Here is a 27,723-nt window from a genome sequence, read left to right as displayed (position 1 = left end):
CAGAGCATGGGAAGTGGGGCGAAGAGCGTTGGAAAGGGAGGGATTATGATGAGAAGTAACCTGATGGCCGAGAACATACAGGTATGTATCTTCAGAGAGCCTAGTCCGATGGGTGCTTGTTTTCCAGTGTGACAGTAAAACTGAACAACGCGGATGGCGTGGCTGACGAGGGTGCTGGCCGGGGCAGTAATGAGGCCCGAGTCAGCCCTGACCCAGCCCCGCCTAGCTCAGTCTTTGGTCTTGAGGCCAACTGGATCCCACTCTTCACACACACACACACACATACGCACACACAGTTGACCTCCTCCGAGGCAGACAAAGTACAGTAAGCCTCTAGAACAACTACCCAGAAGCAGGATCTGAAGCCGCTTCCAGCTGGGGGGGGGGCCTCCCTGGTTAGTTCCGATACCCAGGCCTGGGAAGGCTCACCTGAGCCCTCTCGCCCCAGGTGACAACAACCAGACTTGTTCTAGGAGTTAACAGAATAGTCAGGACAAGCCTTGTGGAACTTCCCATGCCCACATTTTCTGTGGGAGACGTCAAGTCTTCGTGATGACCTAACTAAAGAAACTTCCACCCAGGGGGTAACACAGAAGCACTGACACACACACACGTGAGGTTTACGGCCCCAGCATTCTCTTACTCAGGCACGTGTCAGAAGTACCATTGCGTTCATTTTGGCTGACCTCTCGCCGTGAGAGGAGCATTGACAGAAACAAACAGCAAAGCCAGGGAAGGACGTGGAGGTATCTTCCGGAGGTGTGGGCTTCCTGTTTTTAGATCTGCTCCAAGCTACCAACCAACACGTCATTAAGAAGTCAGTTTTGACCTTCAGACCAGGAGTATCACTACTGCGACCGTCCAGAACTCGTGAGCAGCTCACAAACGATGCTTTAGCTGATGCATCATGCACCAGAATCACTCAGGAGCCAAAAATAGTTCAGCAATTTGATTTTCCTCAACTCTATTTTAGTCTCAAAGGAAACCATTGAGATTCCTCAAGAGAAGGGTGAAGGGGACGACAGGTCGCCACGGAAAATAGTTCGTGAAGGGATCGTGAGTTATGTGTTTACTTAGAGAAACTTTGTAAAGAATCTGTAGAGTGTGTTGGCTTAAAAAACACACACACAAAGAAGATACCGCAAGTTTAGTACATTCAGCTCTCTGAAAAACCACCAGGTGGGAGTCCACAACACCAGCATGATTCAGCTCCAACAGCCGGGGCGCGGGAGGCCGGGCGACGGGCCAGTGGGCCCTACAGCTCGTCCCTGGCCTGACGGAGGACGAAGCGGTGCAGCGAGTCGAGGTCCCTGCCGCCGCTGTGCTCGCTGACTCTCCGCCCTCCGCGGAAGAGCAACAACGTGGGATAGCCTCGTACCTTAAAAAAAAACCCAAAAAAACAAAAAACAGAAGTATGAAGACCAGTGGTCCAGGTCACACGCAGATTGCTTCTTAAATAAAACCAGAAAAACTCCTAAAGTTGTGACCAGGAAAGTTTGTGGCTAAATTTTTAAAAGGTACAGACCATTTAAAAAGTACCAGCAAGCAAAGCCTTGGGGCTCCTCGCTTTCCCATCCAAAAGTACATTCGAGATTAGTGTCAAAGGAAGGACTTGACCCAAAAGGAGAGCTTCTGGAGCTTCTGTGCACAGGGCATCACCTGGGACCCCGGAAACACGCACATCCTGATGAAGCAGGTCCAGCTGGGGCCTAAGACTCTGCATTTCTGACAAGCCCCCTGGTGACACCCAGCCACTCTGCGGGCCACACCGCATGGCAGCAACATCCTCGAGAATACACATTTTCCAGCTGCAACAGCTGCAATGCACTTCTTTCCTAAGACGTTAAGGAACCAAAAAAATGGCATCTTCTAGTGAGAAGTAAATGTCTCTGCTACATCTATCCTTTTTTTTTTCTTCCCTAAAGATTTTATTTATTTAGAGAACGTGCACTCACAAGCAGGGGAGGGGCACAGGGAGAGGGAGAGAGAATCTCAAGCTGACTCCCCGCTGAGCGTGGACCCTGACGTGGGGCTCCATCCCACGACCCTGAGATCACGACCTGAGCCGAAATCAAGAGTTGGACGCTCAACCAACTGAGCACCCAGGCGCCCCTAAGTCTATTCTCAAACGAATGCAGTAAGAAGCTCCAGAGCCTCAAAGTGCTTTAAGAAAACAACACAAAAACAAAAACGTAAATTACGAATCTTCTGGGCGCTCAGGTTGTGCTAACAGCTCAGAAAGTGGAAACCGTTAAACAAAAAACGCAAGCACAGACTAGCTTGCTGGGATGGCCCTTTCAGGAGGAAGTTCACTTGCTTCCTTTATTCAACCATCATACCTTAGAACACAGGCTTATGTCTGAAAAATGAGCCACTTAGGGGTTTGAGACAAAGGCTAAGGTCAGCTGACTGTTGAGCCAGCCGAAGAGGCTGTGGAGGTGGCACCCCATTCTCAAGCTTGGACTCTCGTTACTGCCCAGACTTCTCTGCGGACAGCAGGCCCTAAAATCCCCCAATGAAAGGTGGATCGCTAATGGAAGAAAAGCCTTTCCTTTGACAGAGCATCTCTTTTGCTTTTCAAAATGAGAACAAAGCCAGAGCCTCAATGGGACACGAGGAACACTTGATCAAGAAGATGCGGGCAGTGCGGGTTGCCGGGTGGAGCCCAGTGCGCCGGAGGATGGCTCCACGTGGGTGCGCTCCCTGCACTCGGGGCCCCCGGGAGGGTTTTCAGCCACATGTACCCACCGAGTACTTGCTGCAAACATTCCGCTCTGCAGTGCAGTCCACCTCCGCGATCTTGACCTCTGCCAAACCAGGGAATTCTTTTCTGGAGAGTTCCTCCCACGTCGGAGCCAGATTCTTACAATGACCACACCTGGGAAGAGAACGACAGCGCTGTGGAAGTCCTGGGTCTCGCTCCCTCACCTACAGTCTGCTGCCCGGCCCAGCCCGGCATCTTCTGTATGGCCTAGAAATTTAAAATACATCAAATTCTCCCGCTGGGCGCCCTAACCTTTCCTCCTCCTCCGTCCCAGACAAGGGAGTCAAAGTCAATCCCAAGTAGACTTGTGGATAGCCTAGTGGAAGCAAGCTGGTCTGGAAGCAAGTTTAGATTCCAAGACCCTTTCCAGGATGGGGTGACCGGAGCTAACTGGCCTATGAATGAATCCGATGCACCACGAGCACGAGGTGATGGACAGGAAGCAAAACCAACTCCACACATTTTTTAAAAAATGCTTCATTTTAGATTTGATCACTGTGGTCTCGAAGTTTCAGGACAGCGTTAAAGCTTCCCTGAGCACCTGCCCTCCTAACCATTATTTGATCTATATAGCTTCAGGGTTTTGTTTTTTTTAAAAAATAGAAAATAACAGATTTAAAGGCATCATTGACTAGTGTTCCTTTTTTTTTTTTTTAAGATTTATTTATTTTAGAGAGCGAGAAAGCCGGGGGAGGGGCAGAGGGAGAGAGTGAGCCTGAGATGGGGCTCGATCTCACGACCCTGAGATCATGACCTGAGTAGAAAGCAAGAGTCAGACGCTTAACCGACTGCGCCACCCAGGCGCCCTGTGTGTCCAGTCTTTAAGGATAAACGCTGCACAGTGCATGGGGGTCATGTGCTCCCTGACTTCTCTCTGCTGCCGCGGTTTCTCCTGAACACCCAGAATGGCACCAACTGAAGAAGAGCCTACTTATGCCTCTTTAGAAACAGAATCTCACACTCTCCTTGAGACTCTGCTTTTTTTTTTTTTTTTAGATTATTTATTTATTTATTTGACAAAGAGATAGCGAAAGCAGGAACACAAGCAGGGGGAGTGGGAGAGGGAGAAGCGGGCTTCCTGCCGAGCAGGGAGCCCGATGTGGGACTCGATCCCAGGACCCTGGGATCATGACCTGAGCCGAAGGCAGACGCTTAACGACTGAGCCACCCAGGCGCCCCGAGACTCTGCTTTTCTAAGTGGATTGTTTGTGAAGACAAAGCATTCTTCCCATTTTACAGCTGAGAAAACTGAGGTTCAAAGGCAAGAAGGGCATGCAGAGTGACAGCTGTGCAGGAAAGCCTCGGTGCCTGCCGTCCGCCCACCCCAGGCAGCCCTGGTCACAGACCGGGTGTCCTCCTGTGCCCCAGACCCGGGGGCCATGCGGCAGGAAGCTTCTGGTAACTGGGTAACACACAGAACGGCCCCGCCAGAGCTCTGCTGCGTTTCTCGACACGGTCCAAGAGATGAAGGAGCTAAGCTACATCATGATGTTTGTGGTTTAGTTAACCAAAAAAAAATCAATCTACTTAGGAAAGGACAAATACCACAAAACCGAAGTTTTCTACGGCCATCCTGACTCCATTTTCATGTTTTCCCCAAAACAGATTCAACTTTAAAATAAACTGGCCTCGTTCCCCATAAATAACTATGTATGAATACCACCAAACCAAACTTCAACCAAGCTGAACAGAGGCGCAGACACCCCCTTTTCTTACCCCCTACAGCAGAACCTATGCGGAAACGTAGCATCTGCCCAGCGCTGCGCCGAGAGCACGGGCTCACGAGGGGGAAACGGGGTCGGGGCTGGAGCGCGCTGCGGCCGAGCAGTTTCTAATTAAACAGCCACTTACCATGGAGCATAAAACTTGATGAAGGTTATTCCTTCTGCAATGGTGTCCTCGAAGTTCTTTTCTGTGAGTGCCAACACGGTGCCCTGCAGGGGAGGGAAAAGCCGCGGTTCAAATGCATCACTTAGAGCAGAGCAGGGCCATGCTTTGGGGTTGCAGAAATACAAAACAATCATCTTTTTTAAAATGCTGTCATGCAAGGTCACACAAAAATACACAACTCGCATATCACAAGCCACACAAGAAGGGCCCGTGATTCATCACAGGCTCCCCAGGTCCTGAGCCCAGGAGCTGCTTCGAGGAGATGGCAGGCCCTGGGCTGGCACTGCCCTCGGCCAGCCCGAGCGGGCTCAGGTGCAGCTGCTACCATCCGGGACCCTGGGCTGGGGACCCGTGGGCTCTGGGCGGCCCGGGCTCCGGCCTGCAGCTCCCAGGCTCGGAGCCTCGCACACCGACGGGAGGCCCACCCGATGTGGGCGCCCACGCGCTCTTCCTCGCTCTCCCAGCGCGCGGGTTTGTAAAAGGTACCTTCTCTGTGTGCTGTCCCCACACCTGACAGTCGCCAAACCACACGCAAGGATGTGCGTGTGACCTATCACAGGCTGCTTTCCATCTCTAAGTTCAAAGGGAACGTGCAAACTGTTCATCTCCGCTCTGGCCGGAGGATGTCGGGGGAAGGTGCCCCAGGGCGGTCTGCGCTAAAGCAATTTGTCTGGGCGGTTCTTTACAGAATTATGTCCATGTGTTTCTCCAAAAACGGATCTGCGACTGTCTCACGAGAGCAAGACCGCGATGATTTATCATGTGGCTACATGCACCAGGGCTGCTCCCCTTGAGTCTGGCATCGGGTAACGCGCGTCAGTGACCGGGAGGCGAAGCCGCCAAGGGGCCCGCGGCAGAGCCCCACCATCTTTCTTTATGCCCAGAAACATGACGCCATGCTCACTGAAAGACCTACTTCATGCTGGAAAACTGGATTATAAATAGAAACTGGCCTGAGCTTGATGAAACCCTCCACAGTATATAATTATATTCCACTTGGGATGACCTTTAGAACCACGCTGACACACACACTCCTCTAACATACGTGCTTGCGGCTACTACAGAACCGTTTGTTTGCTTCTTAAACCAAACCTTCAACTTTGAACCAACACCCAGGTAGTCCCCAACCTACGAATCCCACTAAAGGATGGGCTGTGGGGGCGGGGAGGCCCATTACTGTCTCCACTCCAGCAGGATGGGGTAGATGACTCTGTTTTTTCCAATTCCAAATAACTAGGGCTCAGGGAGCCATGGTCCCGGCAAGTCAGGATGTGGTAAGTAAATGCTGAGGGTTCAAGGATCGCGGGGGCGGGGCCTGTTTGCACACATCTGCCCACTCACTGCCCCTTCCTTTGCCCACCGTGTCCCGGTGTCCCAGTTAAGAACTCTGCATGCTACGCAGTGTAGTTGTAGAAACTGAAGCAGCAACCTGAATATTCTGTTCTGGAAACACGTCGACAAACAGGTCTTATGGTTCTTAGCCAGGCCATCAAGCACGGTTTTCCCAGGAAGACATCATTCTGACTCCCTGGAGACTGTCCTTCTCACCCATGGCTTCAGCCTTGGCCTCTCCCTCCCTAACACTGCAGACACACCAACCCGCCAGTCAGCTCCAGAGCCCCGTTTACCATCCACTGGACCTCCCCACCTGATCGCCACCACGGCCCTGAAAATCAACAGCTGGAAACCTGAACTCCCCATCTTCCATCCCCACCCCAGTGCTTCTCACACGTGTCCCATCGCCCATCAGGTCCGCCAGGGCTCCGGGCGTCCCCTCAGACGCCACCTTCCCCACTGTGCTCAGTAGAGTGAGCTCCTATGCTTCCTGCCTCCGTCCCTCCGCCCCCCGCCACAACCTTCGTTCGGGGGTCTCCTCATCCTGTTGGCCAAATACACTGGTTTTCCAGCTCTTTCTACCAGGCATCTAAAATTCACATCTGCTCAAAAGGGCGCCTGGGTGGCTCAGTTGGTTAAGCGACTGCCTTCAGCTCAGGTCATGATCCCAGGGTCCTGGGATCGAGCCCCGCATCGGGCTCTCTGCTCGGCGGGAAGCCTGCTTCTCCCTCTCCCACTCCCCCTGCTTGTGTTCCCTCTCTCGTTCTGTCTCTATCTGTCAAATAAATAAATAAAATCTTTAAAAAAAATAAAAAAATAAAAAAATAAAATTCACATCTGCTCAAAACCCTCCACTGGCTCCCAATAAATACAGGGTGAAGCTCGAAATCCTTGGCTGGCCGACAAAGTCCTCTAGGACCCAGCCCCTACGTCTCCTCCGCTCTGGCATCCTGCGCCGCACCCCTCGTCCTCCTCTCCGCCCTCTTCCCTCCAGCCGACTGCTGGCCCTGCCCCAAACGTGCCCGGCCGATTCACGCCCACGGGCTTCTGCTCACTCTCGCCTCCATCGGACAAGCCTGGTCTCTCCGTGCCCGCCATGTCTCTCCGGCAAATACCAATTCACCTTCCAGCTCTTTGCGACGCTTCCTGCCCGTCTGTCCCCAGCTCTCTCAAACCACCGTGACCGGCCCGGCACACACCTGGGGCACCTGCTTGTACATGTTCTCCTCTGTCTGCCCCACCAGACTCGGCCCCCTTCACAGACAGGAAGGTGGTCTCATTTGCTTTTGTTTCGTGGTGGCCTGAGACAGTGCCTGAAATATGCTCAATAAATGCACAAGTGAATCGGGAACGTTCCGCGCTGGGAACGTAGCCAGGCCACAGTCCGAGACCGCCTGCCTCAGCAAATGAAACACGCTAGGCCGAGTTCCAGCGTGTCCATCTTCGCTGCTGCAGCTCTGCCAGGGCCCTACCCCGGGGTTCAAGTCCAACTACTGCAGTAGGTGAAGGAAAGGAACAGAAGCGGGAGTGGGGGGCCTACCTGGCAGCAGTCAATTTTCCTAGCAAATGCTCTCGAGTATAGTGATGACCGAATCAAAGGGATGAGTTTTCCAGAGCTTTTGCCACCAAATGCTCTTAGGCTCGGTCTCACGTCTCTTTCAGAGAAGCTCCTAGGTGTAGGCCCTACAAGCGTGTGAAAGTGGCTGAAGAAAACCTTTCATGTGGAGGAGTCAGCTGCAGCTGACCACGTGAAGTCCTCTGCCGTGACCCCCGACTGTCACGTGGCCCGAAGTGTGGGAGGAGAGTGCCCTCCGGGGGCCACAGCTGGCCCTCCTGACCGCAGCACGCACCCACCTGGGCCACGGGCTCAGTGGCCGGCGCCGGGGCCTCCGAAGGCTCGACGGTGTCCGGGGCCTCTGGCTCTGTGCTCTGCAGCTGTGAATCCACGTACTCTCTCAGCGACTCCAGATCCCGCTTTCCTTTGTACTGGTCAATCTGTCCGAGGGAAGGGCCACACAAAAATGCTGTCAGGTTAGTACACTTCGTGCTCTCAGTCGCTCAAACCTCGTCCCGGCCCCGCTAGCCCACGTGAGACCTCCATCGGACATCTCCGCTGTGTTGGTGCAAATTGTGCAATGTCTGCATGCTCAGATTTACACGGGAGGGCTTCGGCTTTGGTGACAGAACCAGAGCACCTGCCTTCTGCGGGGATCTGGACACGAAGTCAGGAGCCGCTCCGGCCCGCTGAGCAGCCGACCGTGCGTCGGGCCGGACGCGAGGGTGTGCATGAGCCCCTTACCGGCAGCCAGCGTTACCCCCGCTCCAAGGCAGTTCTGGGTTAGTCTAGTGCCCACAGGAGCCAACCGAAATGTTTCAAAATAGCAGGACGACTGACACTTTTTGTCAACCACCCAGATCTTATCAAGGGAAAGACACTTTTGTCCCATGATGTATGCCTTTAAACCAGCGCCAAACAGTCCACACGGGCTCCTCGCCACATCTGAGGACGCACCGGGCTACAGCCCGCTGGGGTTTAGAGAAACGCTCGCTCTCCATACCATGACCTGAAGACGTACCTTCTGCCCACCTCGGAACCACAGAAGAGTAGGATAGCCGCGAACCTGGTTTCCCGAACAGAGTTCATAGTGCTGGGTACAATCAACCTAAAAAGTAAGACCACACTCACAGTCCGTCTCTTCAGGAACCCTCCTGACACACGGATTACTGGACACTCCGTACCTTACGTACCTGGTCTGCAGCATCCCTACCAGCCAGGTGCAGCCTGGGGAGAGACTTCAAAAAGAGCCAGCCCAGTAACACCTGAGCTAAGGGAGCAGCTGACGAAATGTCCTTCAGAGAAATGACACCCTCAGCTCACCTACAAACGCTGATGTTGAGGAAGCCAGAGTCTACCTGAGCGGGTCAGCAGCTGGAGAAGAGGAGCCTGGCCTGACGTCTGGGGCGGGGAGGCCCGGCTGCCGGTGACCGAGGCCCACGCCAATGCCAGCCTGCCTACTGACTCTCATGCTCCAACTGGGACGTTTTGGGATCAAGGAGGAGCAAGGAGTCAATTTTAAATAGGAGTATTTGGTATAAAGACAACTGAAAAGATGCCAAATTAAGATTATAATACGTTCTTAATTCTGTAAGCTCAATTTACCAACTATCACCGCTTTTTAAATTTATTTCATTTAAATCTTATCAAGATTCTGCCTGTTCAACATTTTCATGAAACAGTCTATCCTAAGTCACTTCTTTTTGATTTTCTACGGTCATTAAAATCAGCTATGTGGGACACTAAGTTGTTCTTCACCGTATCTACAAAGTAGGATAAAAATAACACTTTCACATGTAAGACTGAAGTCAGCAGTTAAAGTATTAAACGGAAGCCTCACGTCTGGGTAGGGGGAATTACAGGGTCCAGTCTAACGGGGCCACATGCATGTCCAGGGATGAAGGGCCACAGCCCAGATGGGTGGACTGTCCGCTCATGCCTGGTTCTACTAGAAACCCCTACTGACATAAACTGGAAATAAGCACCCATAAAAATTCACAAAATAATTTAAGGATATGAGGAATTGAGAAGAGGACAAGAAAATTATGACTACTTCCATGAAATGTTCAATAAATAGAAAAGCATAACATGTAGAACTAGAATATATAATTGGAAGCATTTAACAGGCAACAGTGAAAATCCATTGAACTCACAACAACTATTACAATTTACCAGGGCTTTGCTCCGTGCCAAGCATCCTACTAAGCACCTGACGTTCATCCACAACACCCACCACCAGTCAGGTCTCATCGTGATTTTGCAAAAGGGGAGACTGGGGTGTGGCGTAGTGGCCGAAGGCTGGCCGGCCAGGTCTTCGTGGTTCCCGAGCTCACGCTCTTAACCGTCTCACTGCACTGGGCAGAGCATCTCACTAATGGCAGTTCCTGGACACACAGCATTACTTCTGTATACAAATCAGTCCATTGGCAAAGTGAAAAATGAGATTTTTATAAAAGGAAACCCATGCCCGGATGTCTGGTGGGTGCCAAAGGCTGGGTGAGATTAAAAGTGTTTGATGGCCCAGGAGCTGCTCTGGATATTTCCAGAAAATCCACTTACACAGAAGTTGTTAGACACCACTTCTGGCTCCTCTCCGCAAAGTGGGGAACGCTGGAAAGACTCCCAGACAGCCGTGAAAGTTGGGGCTCACCGGGGGAGGGTGGGGGGCCTTCTGCAGGCCTCTGTGAGCACGGAGTTGACAGCTCTCGGGTGAGGTCAAGCGTGGATGGCCTCCAAGTCTGGCCAGTGAACATTCACAGGCTCTGCCCCGTATCTTTGCAGAAAGGGCTCTGGGGCTGCCAATTCAGAATTGGCCATCGCTTCAAAATAAACAAAGGAGCCAAAGCCGTAATTTATCTTTAGGCTGTGGAAAAGCCAGCACATTTGAAACCAGGCTGCCATCTGTGAAGGTGAAATGAATTATCAAGTGGCACACTAAATGGAATTAATAAATCAAGTTTGCGACTTTGCACACAGAATGAATAATGGGCTACCCTGCTAATTAATCCAGCCAAAGGCGGTCTATTTCCAGTTTAATAAGGGCTCTCACTTACCTTGCCAATCTTGACAGCCTCAGAATGTTCAAGGCCCAGAGCGAGCTGCTCCCAGGTCGGAGCCAGAGCTTTGCAGTGACCGCACCACGGAGCGAAGAACTTGATAAAGTGGTCGCCTTCCGTGGAGAGCCAGGCAGAGAAGGGAGAAGGAGGGTGACTGGCATCATCCCTTACTAGAGACTGAATGCAAGTATGTGATCTTTGTCCTCTTGCTAGCTTCAGTGTGAGCCCTTTAACTGGTGAAGTGACTCCATCGAATAAGTCTGTATCTGTGAGTTCACAGGGATCCTCAAAACAAAATCTAATCTGTCATCCCTAGACGACAGGAGGGAACCAACTCATTATTTGAAGAACTGGCAACAAAGGGGAAAAATCAGGCAATTATCCTATCTGTCGTATGTGAACTGTGCCAGTGGGTAACCAGGTGATAAATGAGGGCAAGTTTCTCTCCTTAAAACGATGAAGAAAGGATGTTTTAATTAGAACATCGGCATTTGGCAACCCTAATAAATGAACGGATTGAGGGAAACGTGTTTAACCGCACCACGGGGACACACCTGGCCAAGTCCAGACCGGAGAATTCTACAGGCCCAATAACCCATGTGCTCAGCCACCAGGATGCAGAGAAAGAGACGCTGGGGAGTAACACGCAGACTGAGACTCGAGAGGGACATATGTTAAAGAAAGAACAAGCTAAACTGTAGGGTTAGGAGTGCACATCTGGGTGGTGGATGATACGGTGAGGAGTGGTTCCCATAAAGTCCGGACACCACCTCCGCGAGGCCAGGCGGGCTGGGACCTGGACAGGAAGGGAGACTGGCGGTTCTATTCCCTGAACCGGACGTTACAGAGTGACCACTCCATCACAATTCACTAAGCTCTACATTTGTTTTCTGTATTTGTGTTTTATTTGACAATAAAATAGAAGGTTTTAGAACCTGAGGAACAGGGCGCCTGGGTGGCTCAGTTGGTTAAGCGACTGCCTTCAGCTCAGGTCATGATCCTGGAGTCCCGGGATCGAGTCCCGCATCGGGCTCCCTGCTCAGCAGGGAGTCTGCTTCTCCCTCTCCCGCTCCCCCCTCTTGTGCTCTTTCTCTCTCTCACTCTCTCTCTCAAATAAATAAATAAAATCTTAAAAAAAAAAAAAAAAAATTAAAAAAAGAACCTGAGGAACACTCCCTTGGCTAGAAGAAAAAAAAAAAAACGAAACAAACCCACACAACATCATTGCTTGGATATTGAAGACTTTTTTCTAGGCTGTTTTACCTTGACCAGCGAAAGGCCTAAAAGATGTAGGGCTGAGACCAGACCAAAACCAGGCTGTGCCTCGGGAGGGAACAAACCAACGGGCACCAAAACGTGACCTACACTCACAGAAGGACACTGCCACACCATAAGCTTGTGGTGGGGCTTTATCACCACAGCGAGGACACGTTTAAGGGAAACGGTGAAAAACTTGATTCAAAATATTAGCAACTGACCTGCAAGGCTGAGGCCATGTCTCTCCAGACAGGTACGGCACTAACCCTGTGCTGGGAGGTAGGGACGGGATGTCTGGGAAGGAACCTACTAGAGCATCAGGGACAGCTGTGAGGGCAGGAGGCCACTGTCGCTTTCTGAGGACAGATCCTCATGCGAGCAGCCCAAGGTGGTACCTCTAGAGTTCTGCCCTTTAGGCGTGACTTGCTTAGGGAGGGACCCAACTGGGCTCGTGGGAACTGAAGGGAATCCCCTTTTGCGGAAAATACCTTGAAATCCCACTGTCAGCGCCCTGGTCCAGTAACAACCTTCAACACACAGGGAAAACAGCTGAAGGCATCACAGTGAAGTTCTCTTAGACCTTAAGTGTGGTGGGCTTTCGACTCGCAGCGGGCATGAAGTTACAAGGCCAGGCACAATTTTAAGCCCTTTTCACGATGCTTCCAACCTAGTCTTTTGGGAGGATTTCTCTCCATGGCAGCATTTGAGAATGGAGACCAGCAAGGAAGCTGAATTTGCTTTCAAGTCATTCGATGCTGAGCCAACGGTTCAGAAACGTGCGAATAAAGGACTTATGTGTCATTTATATTAGAGACTGTATATAGATCATTTTGATATTTAGGAGACCATTTTCAAAAAAGATGTGATACAGAAAAATATCTTAAGTGTAAAGAACACCTACTCTGATTCGCAAGTTATAATGGTCCTGCTAAATTCTGGTTTAAACAAGAGAAACTTCTGTTTCTGCCTCAGGTCAGTAACTGTATGATTCACATTAATATAAATAAACCCTTTCGTATCCAAGGATGCACTGTCCAGCTAGTGTACAAATTAAGTGTGCCCGTTCATGATTTGTGAGCTTTCCACAACTTAAGGCTTCGGCTAGCATTACAACTGGCATTTCTAGAAGGACAGAGAGGAAAGGAGAAATCCCTTCCAAGAGGAAGAGCCCTGCACAAGGATGTGCACGGGTCTCGAAGAGAGACACCACAGCTCAGGGCCACAGAAGTCATCCGGGAGCCCTCGAGTGCCAGGAAGGGAAAGCCCGGCAAATCGAGGAGTGACAAACAGTCGGTGGTTCTGAGAGGTGTGTATCCCACTAGGAACAGCCCTGAGATGCACGCAACATACCTTGTGCGACGTGCAGCTCAAAGTTGCTCGCTGAGAGCTCATACAGTCCCTGCTTGTGCTCAGGGGCTCTGGGGGGCTCTGCTTCAGGCTCTGATATCTAATGGAGGGAAACACAACAACAGTCATTGGGTCCGTATGCAAAGGCAGAGTGAAATCCATTGAGGAGGGGACCTGTGTCTGTCTAGAACCTTCTACAGATCTCCTCCCTCATCTGGCTACGTCAAACCTTTGTGGGATGCTGCTGTGTGGAGGGAACGCAAGGCAGGAATCGACTCTCAGGGCTCTGGACCCTTGGGCGGGAAGCCCCTCGTCAGTCTCACCCTAGGACTGTCACTCAAGGCCACCAGTGACAGCCGTCCCCACCCCAACCTGCCTCTGCTGCCCCCAAACCCCAGAACAGAGCAGGCAAACCAAAAGGACAGGCCCACACCAAACGGGCTCACTGCCCTGTTGTTTGCAGTGTGACCTCTCACTCCACGTGGGGCTCAGGATGAAATCCCTGGTGGACTGGCTCTGAAGGACGGAGCACCTCCAGGTACAAAGGCAGCAGAACGGACGGGGCAGAGAAGGAGAGACCATCAGAGAACGGGAGGCCTGGCCCTGCTCCGTGCACACAGCTGGTGATAAAGACCGTGAAGGGCTGGTAAAGGGACACAGGGGGCGGGGAGGACAAGGCAGAGACCGACAGGTGGCAGCGAGAGAAGCGCAGGGCTGCGCTAACTCACAGCACAGAGTCTGGGACAGAAACACACAACGCGGGAGTGAGAAGTGGTTTTTTAAAGGATGCTTCTGCCAGTATCTAAGTGGGTACCGTTGTGTGCAACTGGACAGTTACCACAGTACCCGTGACTCTCGATCTCTCGGTTCCACAGTGGTGGCCTCCAGCCAAAGTGACCAGAGGTGACAAAAAGATCACAGAATCACATTTTGCTACAGACACATGGATGTACGTTACTCAATTTTTATCTGGCAGCTCATATTTCTTTTAAAAAGAATACTGGGGCGCCTGGGTGGCTCAGTTGTTAAGCATCTGCCTTCGGCTCGGGTCATGATCTCAGGGTCCTGGGATCGAGCCCTACATTGGGCTGCCTGCTCGGTGGGGTGCCTGCTTCTCGCTCTCCTCCCCGCTCCTGCCCTCTCTTGTTATCTCTCTCTCTCGTTATCTCTCTCTCAAATATATAAAATCTTTATTAAAAAAAAGATAAATAATATCCCAATTAAGTCATTAAAAGTCTAAAAGTGCCGACAGCTCAAAGCTGCGCAGAGCTGTAATCAGAAAGCACCACGAAGGCGTCCGTGCGGCTGCGGGCCTGCCGAGACTTTCGGCGTGCCCACTGAGCCCCCACACGGAGAGATGCCCGGCAGAATGGTGGCGAGGTGAACAGTGAGCTCCCGGAAGCTGGGACACTCCATGTCCCCCTTTATAAGGTGTTCAAAGGGCTTCCAGTACTTTTCAGTGTTAACATGCTCACGTACGGCACTGTCACTTCCTGGGCCCCGTGGCACCCACCAGGGCAGTGCCCCCCGCCGTGGCAACACGGCATAGCGCACATGCGGGCACACGTGGGCACACGCGGGCACAGACACAGGCCCTCTCTCCCCCGCTGACAACGTGAGCGATCAGACAATAGTCATCAGCAGCCATAATTGTAGTGTGACCTTTTTTTTTTTTCCCTTTTGCCTTGTAATTTCATGTCCGGTAATAGATTCCAAAAACATCATTTAAAAGTAGAAAAAAAAGTCTTTTACAAAGATTAAAATGTTCCTTACGCATTTCTGATATTTATAAATAACCTAAATATTCACTGACAGAGAAAAGTTGAATTATGGCAAATCCACATGACAATATAAAATATGATCAATATAAAGATGTAACTATATAAAAATATCACTCGTGAAAAAAACCATGTTTATATGATTATAACTCTTTAAGAAAAAATAATACAGAAGCAAATAGGGAAATCTAAAAGTTGGAAGTAGGGGCACCTGGGTGGCTCAGATGGTTGAGCATCTGCCTTCGGCTCAGGCCATGATCCCAGGGTCCTGGGATCGAGCCCCACATCGGGCTCCTGGCTCAGCGAGGAGCCTGCTTCTCCCCCTCCCTCTGCCTCTCCCCCTGCTCATGCTCTCTCTCTCTCTGTAACTCTGTGTCTCAATAAATAAAATCTTAAAAAAAATAGAGTTGGAAGTAGCGGGTTTCTTTTGAGTTTCTTTAATATTGCCACAACACGGTGGGGGGGGGGGTATCTACATTTATCCTGTTTCAATATGCAAGTGTATACATCAAGTTACTTAGGTATAAACACAGATAAAGAACTTTTTAAAGTTTTCACGTACAATAAAAAACAAGTTTAAATTGGAAAGAATTTCCAGTTTGCAGTATCAGGTTTTAGTGTTTGAACTTTCCTACAATCAATCACTGTTTCCAGCAATTATGGGAGGTCTCTACTGTTGACACGTGGGTCCACGCAGCCACGCCCCTTCTACCTGGAGGGGACACAACCCTTCCCCTCAGCCCTTCCCAGCCTGCGCTGGGGCTGTCACTGCCCGAAAAGGGAGCTTGGGGCACCAGATGAAGTCCTTCTGCCGTCCTGATACTAGCTACCAGTTTCTCGAATAAAGTCATCACAGAAGACTGGCTTTTTGGTGGAAAAAAATACTGGCAAAAAAATAAATACCTTGAAAAGTTTCTTTGAGACTATTAGCCCCTCTTTAAAACTGGCTTCCTCCAATCAGAGAACATTTTCACAGAGGAAACAATCTGAAGTTTAAATCTATATGAAAGTCCCACCTGCTCATGTAACTCTTGCCATGACAAAGATGCAAATTGACTCTCTGAGAGGTTTGTGGTTTTCCCTGTTACCTAAAATTAGGTAAGTCTCTGTTCCACACTCATTCAGTACCATGCAATTACAGACTTTGTAGAACAGGAGGGAAAACAGCACCCGAGTAGCAGGTGGGTTTCTGATGAACCGTGACATCTACACAGAATGGGGGTGGAGGGGCAAAGGACCACACAGTCACCCTGGTAAGTGACTCCAATAGCAACAGAACCCCCCAGAGCCTGCTGGAACCGCACATGGGCACGGACCACCTTCAAGGCAGTGAGCCCCTACCTCGCACAATAAAGCAGTCTTACTGAACTGTCCACTGAAATTACACTCAGAGTCATCAGACTCATCCAGCACGGGACACTGGCCATCTTTCCAGACCCTCACCAACACACGGCCACGAACTGTCAACTCCAACCCAGCCTCCGTGGGCCTGCGCACTCTGCGGGAAGCAGAACGTACCACGCACGGAGGGATGAATGAATGGTTCATGACCATAATGATGTGTAACAAAACGAAGACTCCCAACATCAATTGGAGGTGGGGGGGGGTAATAAAATTTTCTTGGTAACCTTCTACACACAGCCACGTCTTTACATAGTATTTCAGAAATCACAACTCTCCACAATTTCCTGACATTGTTACCCTCAGCGCAGGGAGGGCCACGGAGACTCAGAGTGCGAAGGGTATTTATTCGATGAGATTATCGGCAAAGCCAGTGAGCACCTCAGGGACGGAGAGTCCAGAGCAAAGGAGGGGTCACCTTGCGGGACAGCCCGTGGTGTCCAGAGAGGGCCGAGGTTGGCCTGGACGGGAGGTTCGGGCTTAGGCCTGCTCCTGACCCCAAGTCAACCTGTGACGCTAAAGCATCTGTGTCAACCGTATACATGTGGGAGCGGCACAGAGGCCGACGTTACCGCAGCGTACGTGTGAGCCGCGCACGGCAGTAGTCACAGACGACAGTCTCCCAGGGCGGACGCTGCCACCGCACGGGGGCCAGGAAGGCCGCTAACACAGTCCCGGCAAGGTCGGCAAGGCGGGAGAACCGCTGAAGTCGGGGAGCAGCACAAGGGACCATCTTCATTACCGTCCTCCTCCTCGTTCAAGAGCCACTCACTACCCTTTCTACTTTTGTGCACCTTTGAATATTTCCATAATAAAAAGCCTTGTAAAAGTTCATCTTTTTCCACTGAGGTACGCAGAGCAGTGGAAACAGAGAGCAAAAGTAGCTGGGGTGGTTGCGGGGGGCTGGTGTTCAGTGGGGACAGGGTTTCAGCTCTACAAGATGAAGAGTCCTGGGGATGGCTGCTCAGCAGGGTGTACGCACTTAAAGCCACTGAATTTGTATGCTTAAAAATGGCTAAGATGGTAACTTTTGTATCATATGTATTTTACCACAATAAACAAAAATTGGGAAGGGAAAAAAGTTCATTTTTACTTACAAATGTCAATTAGTTCTAAAGGCTATAAAGTTGCTTTGAAATGGGAGACTTAATTTTTCCCCTGAACTGGCTTCTTTATCGCCCCCGAAGTGTCAGAAGGGAGAGAGCGTGGAAGACAGGGAGGCCTCCCGTGCACTCACCGCAGGCTCCTCGTTCAGCGTCTGCAGCATCCAGTTTTCCAGCGCCTGGAAGTCCCGAGGCCCCTGGTACTTCACAGCTTCTTGGCCAGGCTTGAAAAACTTCAAGCTGAAAGGGCGAAAGAGGACAAGACAGAGCAGATTTTTCAACCCATCAGAGGGCTCCACGTAGACAGCGCTGTCCCGTTGGGATGCGGTCAGTGGGCCTCAGCCTGGCACAGACCTGCCACTCTCTGCTAGAACTTGGAAAAAAAGGAAAATAATGTCCTAGGAGAACACATATCCATTGAATCCCACACTTTTAAAAACTTTCTTCATCTATTCAAGAAAAATAAGACTGAGTGGAACACATCAAGCCTAGGAGACTGCGAACGAAACCCCAAGCACATTCGGGTGACAGGCCTTTCAAGCTTCTCCCTGCTGGGTGTTTGTCATCCCTCCTAGGCTTTAGTAGTTCTTACATTCCGCATTTGTTAAAAAAACAAAACTGTACTAGAAATAGCACTGTTGGGCAATCAATGTATTCCCAGGCGACCCTGTCGGCTCTTCGACTCTTGTAAAGGTTCTGTGAGAATTCACGTTTCCAGCTATGAGAACAGCCTTGACATCGGTTGGTTGGTCTATGCACTTCCCCACAGAGAAGGAATCTTCTTTTTCTACATATATTAGCCTCTGAAGGTATCTGCGGATAGGATGCGTAGCACTTCCTTTAGTGGGTGTGCAAGACATTGCCAGAGGCCGAAACTTCCAGATCCTGTATCATCCCACTGGTAATGGAAAAACATACTCTAGAGAAAACTGAATAGAAGGTGTCAAGGATGGAGGGGAGTATGTGGCTACTGACAGAAGAAACAAAACACAGACGAACATTTTTCGGCCAGCTATGCATCCATATTGCCCCTCCACTTCCGTGGCACGAGCGTGGACTCCGGCGGTGGACACTCGGTGTGCGGGAGCCAAGTGTCAAAAGCCGAGATATACGGGCGCCTGGGTGGCTCAGATGGTTAAGCGTCTGCCTTTGGCTCGGGTCATGATCTCAGGGTCCTGGGATCGAGTCCCGCATCGGGCTCCCTGCTCCTTGGGAGCCTGCTTCTCCCTCTGCCTTTCTCTCTCGCTCTGTCTCTCATGAATAAAAAAAAAAAAAAAAAAAAATCTAAAAAAAAAAAAAAAAGCCGAGATATGCAGAGATCAGGACTGTGGGCTTGAGGAGTGAACTCCCCAACGGCCTTAAAATGAAGGTTATTAGCTGTACGGGGAAACCAACACGTTGGCGGGAATAAATCACCACAGGCTTCCAGGCCTCAGCCACCCTGAGATCCTGTGACAGACTTCGGGGACATCCTTGATGGGCCTCCGGTGAAGAACAGAGGCCCTTGCTTCCTCATAGCTTTCACTTTTCCAAGCCTAACAAAAAGCCAAACTCTAACCAGTCTGACTAGTATATCCGTCACTTCACGAACTTTAACACTTTGAGTGACTCCAAAGTATGATCTCACAATTAAGAATGCCCGCACCCACCCCTGGGACTTCAGGAAGCTCTGGAAACGAGTTATGCCCACAGAGAACTAGAAGATGCTTCATGCACTCCTTCGCCCCCCCTTCCCCTCTCTCTCTTCCAGTGGGTGCCTCCCCCACCACGGTTCCTCAGAGTGGAAAAGGCGTGGATCCTCAAAATACTAGGAGGACCAGCACTATCACACCCATTCCCCATTTCTTTGCTAACGTTTAAATGCAGTGACTAACCTGTGACTTTTTCTGATCTGGAGTGTAGTGAGCAACACACAAATAAACAATTTTTTAAAAATCTCTTCTTGTTGGATTGGCAGTCTTTCCAGCCTGCCCAAGCCTGAGGTGCTTCCTTAGGTTCACAGAGCCTAGGGATAGAATTAGGGCTTCCTTCACAGGCCTTCCAGCCTGGCCGGGGCATCTGGCCCCAATCTTCACTGTGGATGGGCTGAAGGAGGTGATGGGGAGGCGGCCACAGGGTACAAGCCCAAAGGACAGCCCCAAACTCCCACATGGGCATTTGCTTTTCCCGGTGATCTGTTTCTCTTTCAAGGAGAAAATCTCCACATGTGGGTCACTCTGGAAACCTGTGATCAAGGTCCTAGAACTACAGAGGAGATGGTGTTACCAGCTGACTTGTGTCCCCCAAAGCAGATCTGTTGAAGTCCCAGCCTCCTGTCCCTCAGGGTGCAGTCTTATTTGGAAATAGGATCTTTACAGACGTCAGCAAGTGACAATGAGGCATATCAGGGTGGGCCCTAATCCAGTGTGGCTGGAGTCCTTATAAAAAGGGGGAAATTTGGACAGAGCGAGAGAGACACGCACTGAGGAGGAAGGCCTTGTGAGGACGGAGGATTGGGTGCAGCCGCCAGCAGACATGAGGGAGAGGCAAGAAGGGATTCCCCTCCGGGTTTCAGAGGGACCGTGGCCCTGCGGATGCCTCGAAGCTGGGCTGCTGGCCTCCCGGACCGTGAGAGGATAAATTTCCGTTCTCTTCAGCCGCCGGGTGCGTGGCGCTCGTTGGCAGCCCTAGCAAACCCCCTCCCTGTGCCATCCTTTCTTTCAGTTAAAGGTGCCAGGGCTGGGAGGGCTAAAGACGACCGCACTGAGCCACCGGCTTGGGCATTTGCATTCGTCCCCTGCTGTGGGTGCCTGTGGGGGGGCACCCTGTGGGGGGACACCATGTCAGAGGAAGCAGACGCTCACAGGTCAATGCCCGAATGCCCTACCGAATGCCCTACCTGCCCTACCGGGGCACACCCCCTGCCTCCTGCATTCTAGGAGAAAAACCTGCCCTCAGGCACTTGGGCGGGGCCATGAGGGACACAGAGGTTCCTTCCCAAACAACATGTTCAGTGTAGTGTGAGCTCACTTCCAGTTCTTCTTAAGGACACAAAACCAGTGCATGGTGTTCTTGGAGAGACCCTATCTTCTAAATCAGGACACGTGATCCAATGTGGCTCTTTTAAAATCTGTGACTAACAGGGCGCCTGGGGGAGCTCAGTCAGCGGAGCATCCCACCCTTGATTTCGGCTCCGGTCATGATCTCAGGGTCGTGAGGTCGAGCCCCGTGGCGGGCTCTGCGCTCAGCACAGAGTCTGTCTGCTTGTCCCTCTCCTCTGCTCCTCCCCCTGCTCGCTCGCTTGCTCTCTCTCTCCAAGAAATGAATAAATAAAATCTTTAACACCTGTGGATAACATCTGTGGGGTAACTGATGTTGCAGCCAGACAGCTCCTACGACCAGGTCCAGGTGGAACCCTCTGACGTCCCCTCTGACGCCCCCTAACACTTGCCCTTCTCAGCCTATCACGAGTCCGGTGTCACTTCCCAGGGGTGTGGCTGGGGGTGGACAGCCACATGGCCCCACACGGCTGCCTGTTGAAGAGCGACACCACAGCCAACCATCTCGGTTGCCCCTGCACCTTGAAGGCGACAGGCTCTCAACAGGTAAACCTCTATCTCCTCACCTGCTCCCACTACTCACGGATGGCTTCTTCGCAACGCTCTTAGTCTAAGCTGAGTTCCCTTTAAAGACGATGCTATGAAGCACAGGACAGTGATGCCTCTAGGGCAGGTACACATGGTAGGAAATTTTCTCTCTACTGATCTGATCTGCATGATGGCACTTAGATTAGCGGCAGTCACCGAAGACCAAGAAGTCCAGTGTCCTTTACGACAATGCCAAATTTCCAAATGTTAGGGAAAACCTTAACATTTATTGGGTATGCTCAGATCAGTGTTTGCAAACATGTTATTTCACGTATCATGAAATCATGTATCAACATCCTACCTTAGACTCAGAGGTTAAACCGTGTGGCCAGGGCTGCATGATAAGTAAATGGTAGAGCTGGGATTCGGACGTGGCTTCTAGGTTCCAGCCCAGAGTTCCTTCCCCTTTTCCATGCTGCCTCTTGGGTTTGCAGACAGGCCCAGGTTTTATAAGAATTTACTTCATTCATCAATTTGAACAAAAAGTTTGGGAGTGCCAGTGGCCAATCCCTGCTACCCTACCCCGCCCCCACCCCCCCCATCCCCCCACCCCCAGTGCTTTTGGAAACAGCATCTGCTCTTTTTTGGAGAAGGGCCCTTCACTCGAACGCTGCTGCCCTCCTACGATATCCTGCCTCTCCGGCCACAAGGGCTGTTTCTGGAATGAACACTCCACCCAAGCAGGGCCAGTCGGCGGGGAGCCCAAGCCCAGCATGCCAGCAAAGAGATGCAGAGCTGGAGAGGTAAGTCACCTTAAGGGAAGTGCAGGAAAGACAGGCCCCCAAACCCTGCGAGCGGAGTCTCAGAGCTTCTTCCATGGCCTTCTAATTAATCCTCTCTTTTGCTACTTAAGCCAGTTTCAACTCCTATCTCTTAAAACTAAAAAATTTAACTGTCAAGGGAGTAAGAAGCATCGCTTGTCAGAACTTCTGGATTCCAGTTTGTCACCTTTCTTGCCAACAGAAACGGCCCTTGTGCTCGCCGCATGGGAAATTGCTCCAGGAAGGATGCTGAAGAATAACAGAGCGACCAAAAACTCAAAACTGATGAGGAGCTACACTGTCTTGTCCAGGTTCTTGTGAGCACCACGCCTGACAGGACGCCATGGAGCCCGCCATTCTTGTCACACGAACACATTCTCTTATAAACAGGAAAACCCACCACTGGCTAATGAAAGGCTTTTTCCAAACAAAGCACAAGGAGGCATCTGAGAGAGACAAGACCCAGCGTTCAAGGCGCCCTTTCCCTAACGACAGGGACGGCCCGCTTAAACTCATCATCTCCTCACTCCTCGGAACTACCAAACAAGTTACCACAAGCTCGGAGTGAACCTCCTCTGGCCGAGCACAGCTGACAAACGGCTGCGGGAAGCTCGGGGCGAGGCAGGAGACAAGGGCCCTTCCCACTTACGTGGGGTATCCTCGAACCCCCTGCGCAGAGCACACGTCGGAGTCGGCTGTGCAGTCCACTTTGGCCACATAGACCTTGGCATCCTCCATGCTGTTGTACTTGTCTCCCAGGTCGTTCCAGGTAGGCTGCAGTCGCTGGCAGTGTCCGCACCTGGAGCAGGGGGTGGGGACCGGTCAGGGCGCACCCGACCCACCTCTTCAGCCCCTTCCAGACCCGACGGCTGGGGGAACCTCTCTGATCCCGCAGGGAAGGACGGCTCACCATCCCCACTGAAGTCACAACCTCATTGCCCTGCCTCACACGCTCCATTGCCCCTGCATTGTTCTCAGCAGGAAACTGAAACTCAGCAAGATCCCGTGCCCACCATCTGCCTGGCTCTGGCCCCGGCTGCCCTCCCATTTGCGCTCCGTACACCTGCACCCTCCTGCCCTGGCAGTCGGGCCGGAGCCAAATGGGACCACCTGAGGCTTTCTGGAAGGGCCACAGTGTGGCTTGCCCTCCGGGGATCGGTACCCGCTCGGACACTCCCTAGACCCACCTGGCAAATTCCTGTTTGCCCTTCAGGTTTAGTCTGGGTGTCACTTCCTCCAAGAAGTCAGCTCTGACTCCCCAAGCTGTTTGGTGCCCTTCTCTGCTTCCTCTGGAAAGCTCCCTGGCTCCCCCCTCTTCTGCAGCAACATCACCCTGCTCACCATGATTGCTCCTTTTTAGTCAGGACTCTCTATTAAATAACTAAGTATCTGCAAATGCAAGGCGACCTCAAATTTCATGCAGTTCTACACTTTCTCTAATGAGAAGCTTTATTTAGAAAACTCTATGGCGGGGCGCCTGGGTGGCTCAGTCGTTAAGCGTCTGCCTTCGGCTCAGGTCATGATCCCAGGGTCCTGGGATCGAGCCCCGCATCAGGCTCCCTGCTCCGCGGGAAGCCTACTTCTCCCTCTCCCACTCCCCCTGCTTGTGTTCCCTCTCTCGCTGTGTCTCTGTCAAATAAATAAATAAAATCTTAAAAAAAAAAAAAGTCTATGGCTACCCAAACTTCTTAATTTGATGTCACCAAGTGTACTGACTGTATGAATTTAGCAGTACATTTTTAAATCACCTACTTAAAATAATACGTTAACTTAGAATTCTTGCTTCTTGCTAGTCTTCCCATTTCTTGACAGCATCAGCATCTCTCCCATCACTAAATCACTTTTTCAGTCATTTAACTGATCATCTTCTTTAATTATCAGCCGTCTGCAATGCCCTATTTGAAGTCTGTATGAGCCAGCACTGGAGACTTTGTCTCAAGCTTCAAGTACGCTCACACAGAATTATGGCACATGGAGGGTTTTTCTTTTGTTTTGTTTTGTGGGTTTTTTTTGCTTGTTTGTTTGTTTTCATTCACCTGGTGTGTATTCATGATGTCTACAAAGTAACAAAGTTGCTGTACTGCTTTTCAAAGTGATCTTTAAAATGCTTGCTTCTAAGAACACCCAACACTTAAAATTGTCAATCTGTCCTCAGAGTAACTTCTCAACAAAATCAGTGTTAAATTTCTTTGCCTCTTTTCTCTTCTGACAGGGGACATGCGTAATCCGCACTGAAAGGCAGCACTGGACAGGTTTGCTTCCCGCTTCTGCAAGTCCCCATGCACCACTTCATGGGCAGCCAGGAGAATGCCTGCTTTATAAGAAACTCGAATACAGGATGATTCCCTCTTTCCTGAAGACAACTGTGAGGGAAGAGTAGTGCTACATGTAAGTTATACCGTTACATATTCAGTTATATAATTTAAATGGTGCAAGGGCCATGAAGACCAGCATTGTTCTTTTTTAGAGCTGTATTCCCAATACCTAGCACATGCTTGGCAGGGACTCAGTTTGGCAATTTCTTAGTGATGGATTGACCCACAGGTGCCATGTAGTCAGAGCTTCTGGTTTGGGACCCCTGTGGTTATAGTAAGAACCTCTGAGACAGTAGCTGAATTCATTTGGTGGCCATGTAATACAGCAAAGCCTCTGGTCCTCCCAAGGAGGTGGCCCCAGCCTTGACCTCATCGTCACCAGATTCAGTGTGACCTGCAACTGGCCAGACAGAAGCTGTGGCCTGATGTTAGCAGAAAATCCATAGCAGTAGGACAACCTTACATCTACCAAGTTCAGAGCAAAAATATACAGGGCAGTATTTTTGTTACATACCACCCCTGCCCCCAAGCCACACGTGGGCTTCCAATATCCCAGAGACGGAAACTGGAAAGAGATGGGGGGAAAGGGGTAGCCCACTACATATTCTATCTGAGCTCCAATCTGTTCTTAAATGCCATCAGAGAAACCCACACACCTCTATTTAAGTATTTTGTAGTAGAGTATTAAGAAGCAAACAAAAACTTTACAAGTAACTTTTCTGAGAACATCCATCTAAAAAGGAATTTACTTAATATCAAGTGCCCAGATTTGCCAGTCTTGTCCCTCACTCAGTCTGGGACTAGCTGGTACTACAGAGACTCCAAAATTAAAACTCCATTGGCACTGCATGGACTTTATGTATCTACAGGTCAGTTTTTCTTTAAAAAATAAACAAGAAAAAAAGCCATGGACTTATTCCACTGAAATAGGCTCCAATTAAGTAGTGTATTTAATCGGAATAGTTACTCTGAGAATATCCCTTCCCAGAATAACTATTCATAATGAAAGATTATTTTATGCTTCAAAGTATTTCTGGACCACTGATAGCTCCAAAACTTCAAGTCGGGCTGGTTCTTGGGAAGTTGAAACACAATGAACCCCAGACATCCACTGTTAATAAATGATAGCTCTGACCCAGACCTGCCCCCCCAAAGATAACTTAACTCCAAACGAACTGAAATACAGTAACAGCCTCAATATGGAAAGAGAAAAAAAAAAGTTTCCTCCAACTTCCGCCCGCACATTTTCTGAACAAGCCGTTTTTCTTGGGCATCTTCTCTCTCTTCCTTCCTACATCCCTTTCCCACATCTCCGAGAGCCTCTCTCCTGCTCTGGGGAAGAATGCCAAATGCTGCAATAAGCCTGCAAACTGCCTCGTGCCCTAGAATTGGCCTTCTGCTCTGCCCCACGAGAACTGCCCTTCACCGGGGCATCTAGGCCGTGGAAGGAAAGCACTACTTGTGCTTATGTGAACGTCAGGAAGTCCTTTCGGTTGGACAACTCCCAGGGAAGGGGCTCTGGTGTTGGCACGGAGGCCCACACCGACGCCTCCACCCGAGAACCAAGCAGGAGGAACCGTCTGCTCAGCTCACACTTACCAGAAGACCAGGCCCCAACAGAGCAGAAGGGTGGAGGTGCCGGAGGGCAGCCTCGAGTGGAGGGGCCCGAGAGCACACCTCCCCGTCCATGCGGAGCTGCCTAGGGGTCCCCAACATTTGCACTACTCTCGGGTTCCCGGGGTGGTATAGGAGCCCCCCTCTGCCTGGGCCACCCCTTCCCACCGAGTGAACACACAAAGTGGGTTATCCCACCTTTGCGAGTTCCTTTTTTTTTTTTTTTCAACTAATCCCCCGTGCAGGGGATCTGCCCTGCAGCGAGTGCACGGAATCAGACCTCCGGGCGTTCCCGGCCGGACCCCGGTGGCCGGCGGCCGCTGCACGTGGCCCACGAGTCCCGGCCGCACCGGCAGGCCGCCGCCTCCGGCCGGCGCAGGAAGTTTGGGGAGGAGGAGGGGGCTGGGGACCGGCGGGGTGGCCCCACTGCGGACGCCGCCACCTGCCCCTCCCCCGGTCCGGGGATTCGGGGGCGGGGGGACCGGGAGCGGGGGGCGGGACGGCCTTTTCCCGGCTGTCCCCTCGGGGCCCGCCCCCTCCTGCACCGCCCCGGCCGCCCTGCGCCACGTCAGCCGCGCGCGCCCACGCCCCCGGCCCGAGCCCGCGCCCACCCCGCGCCCCGGCCCGGCGCCCCCCCGGCCCGCCGCGGCGCCCCCGGCCCGGTCCGGCCGCCCCCCGCGCGCAGGGTGCGGGGCCCCGAGGAGCGCGGCGCGGCCAGTTACCAGGGCGCGAAGAACATGACGAAGTGCGCGGCGCTCTGAATCCCGTGCGTGAACATGTCGGCCGTGTACAGGTGCTTGGCGTGCGGGTCCTGCCCGTCCCCGCCGTCGGCCGCCGAGGGCCCGTCCGCCGCCGCCGCCCCCGGCTCCTGGGCCCAGGCGCCCCCGCGGCCGCCCCCGCCGCCATCGCCCAGCAGCAGGAGCAGCGGCAGCGCGGCCAGGGCCAGCGGCCGGGGCAGCGGCGGGAGGAGGCGTCCGGGGCGCGCGGGCATCACGGCGGGGCTGGCGCGCTCTCGCCGCAGCGGCCGGTCCCCCTCGGCGGCGCCCGCCCGCTGCCGCCCGCCCCGCGCGCCGCCCCCTGCACCGCCCCGCGGAGGCCGCGCCCCCTCCTCGCCCCGCCCCGCCCCCGGCGCGCGCCCGCTGCCCGGCGGAGGCCGAGTCGGCGCGCGCCCGCTGCGCCCGCTGCGCCCGGCTGCCTAGGGGGCGCGGGGAGGGGTGAGTGGTCCCGGCCGCCAGCACGCCCCCAGGGCCCGCTCAGCCCGGAGGAAGGTGACCGGTGGAGGGCCGGAGAGGGCAGGCCGGGAGCCACAGACAGGAAGGCCGGCGTCGGTTAAGCTCAGCCACACACACAAAGACCCCGGGGATTTCGGGCGAAAGGAAGAAAAGAGCGGCCGTCAGCGGAATGGAAGCGTTTGAGCAAAAGTGGGTGGGGTTTGCACCTGAATGAGTCAAATGCTTGGCCAGACCTCAGCTCTGATTCTGGGCCTGTGCTCAGAGGTGTGATGAAACCCGCTTTCCCAGTGAAACCCTGGCCTGTTATCCCCGCCCCGCCTTCACTTGGGGGTGAAAAGGAGAGAAGGTCCAAGTGGCCTCTTTCAAACAAGTCCTGCGGGGCTCATCCTCCAGACACCGGCTGGTGGCCTCCTGCGCACCCCTGCATTAAGGTAACAAAGACGAGTGAGGACGCCCCTACTCTGACTGCGCCCGCCTTGTGGAATGACTGAGAGGTAGCCCCTGGGCTTGGGCACCTCACCGTTCATACCTGCACACGTGCCTTACTGCATATGGTGATTGAGTTTTGGGCTCTGCCCTGGGGATCTGAAGATAAATTAGGGAGCATCAGTGGCTTGCTTCCTGGGATCCTGCTTGGTCCTTGATTATCCTCAATCTGGGAAACTCCAGGCAGTTACACTTGGCCTGAC

At 52.1% G+C, this 27,723-nt stretch overlaps 1 protein-coding gene across 2 annotated transcripts; it reads right to left on the bottom strand.

Annotated features, from left to right (window-relative positions):
* Nucleotides 1-1,132: 1,132 nt before the first annotated feature.
* Nucleotides 1,133-26,808, bottom strand: TXNDC5 (thioredoxin domain containing 5). Of its 2 annotated transcripts, XM_045866399.3 has the most exons (10): nucleotides 26,525-26,808; nucleotides 22,523-22,672; nucleotides 17,621-17,726; nucleotides 13,208-13,304; nucleotides 10,598-10,713; nucleotides 8,566-8,652; nucleotides 7,844-7,984; nucleotides 4,616-4,698; nucleotides 2,749-2,878; nucleotides 1,133-1,378 (listed from the first exon to the last, which is right to left on the bottom strand). In XM_045866399.3, the coding sequence occupies exons 1-10, from the start codon at nucleotides 26,791-26,793 to the stop codon at nucleotides 1,256-1,258; spliced, it is 1,302 nt and encodes a 433-aa protein (XP_045722355.1). In that variant the 5' UTR covers nucleotides 26,794-26,808; the 3' UTR covers nucleotides 1,133-1,255. The 2 variants fall into 2 exon arrangements, with proteins under 2 accessions (XP_045722355.1, XP_064453255.1); XM_064597185.1 differs by lacking the exon at nucleotides 22,523-22,672.
* Between the last annotated feature and the right edge of the window lie 915 nt (nucleotides 26,809-27,723).

This window comes from Mirounga angustirostris, unplaced genomic scaffold, assembly GCF_029215605.1.
Source record: "Mirounga angustirostris isolate CCGP_5_RB_7025 unplaced genomic scaffold, mMirAng1.0.hap1 SCAF_8, whole genome shotgun sequence".
NCBI lineage: Eukaryota > Metazoa > Chordata > Mammalia > Carnivora > Phocidae > Mirounga > Mirounga angustirostris.
This window is presented reverse-complemented; position numbering and strand designations above follow the sequence as displayed.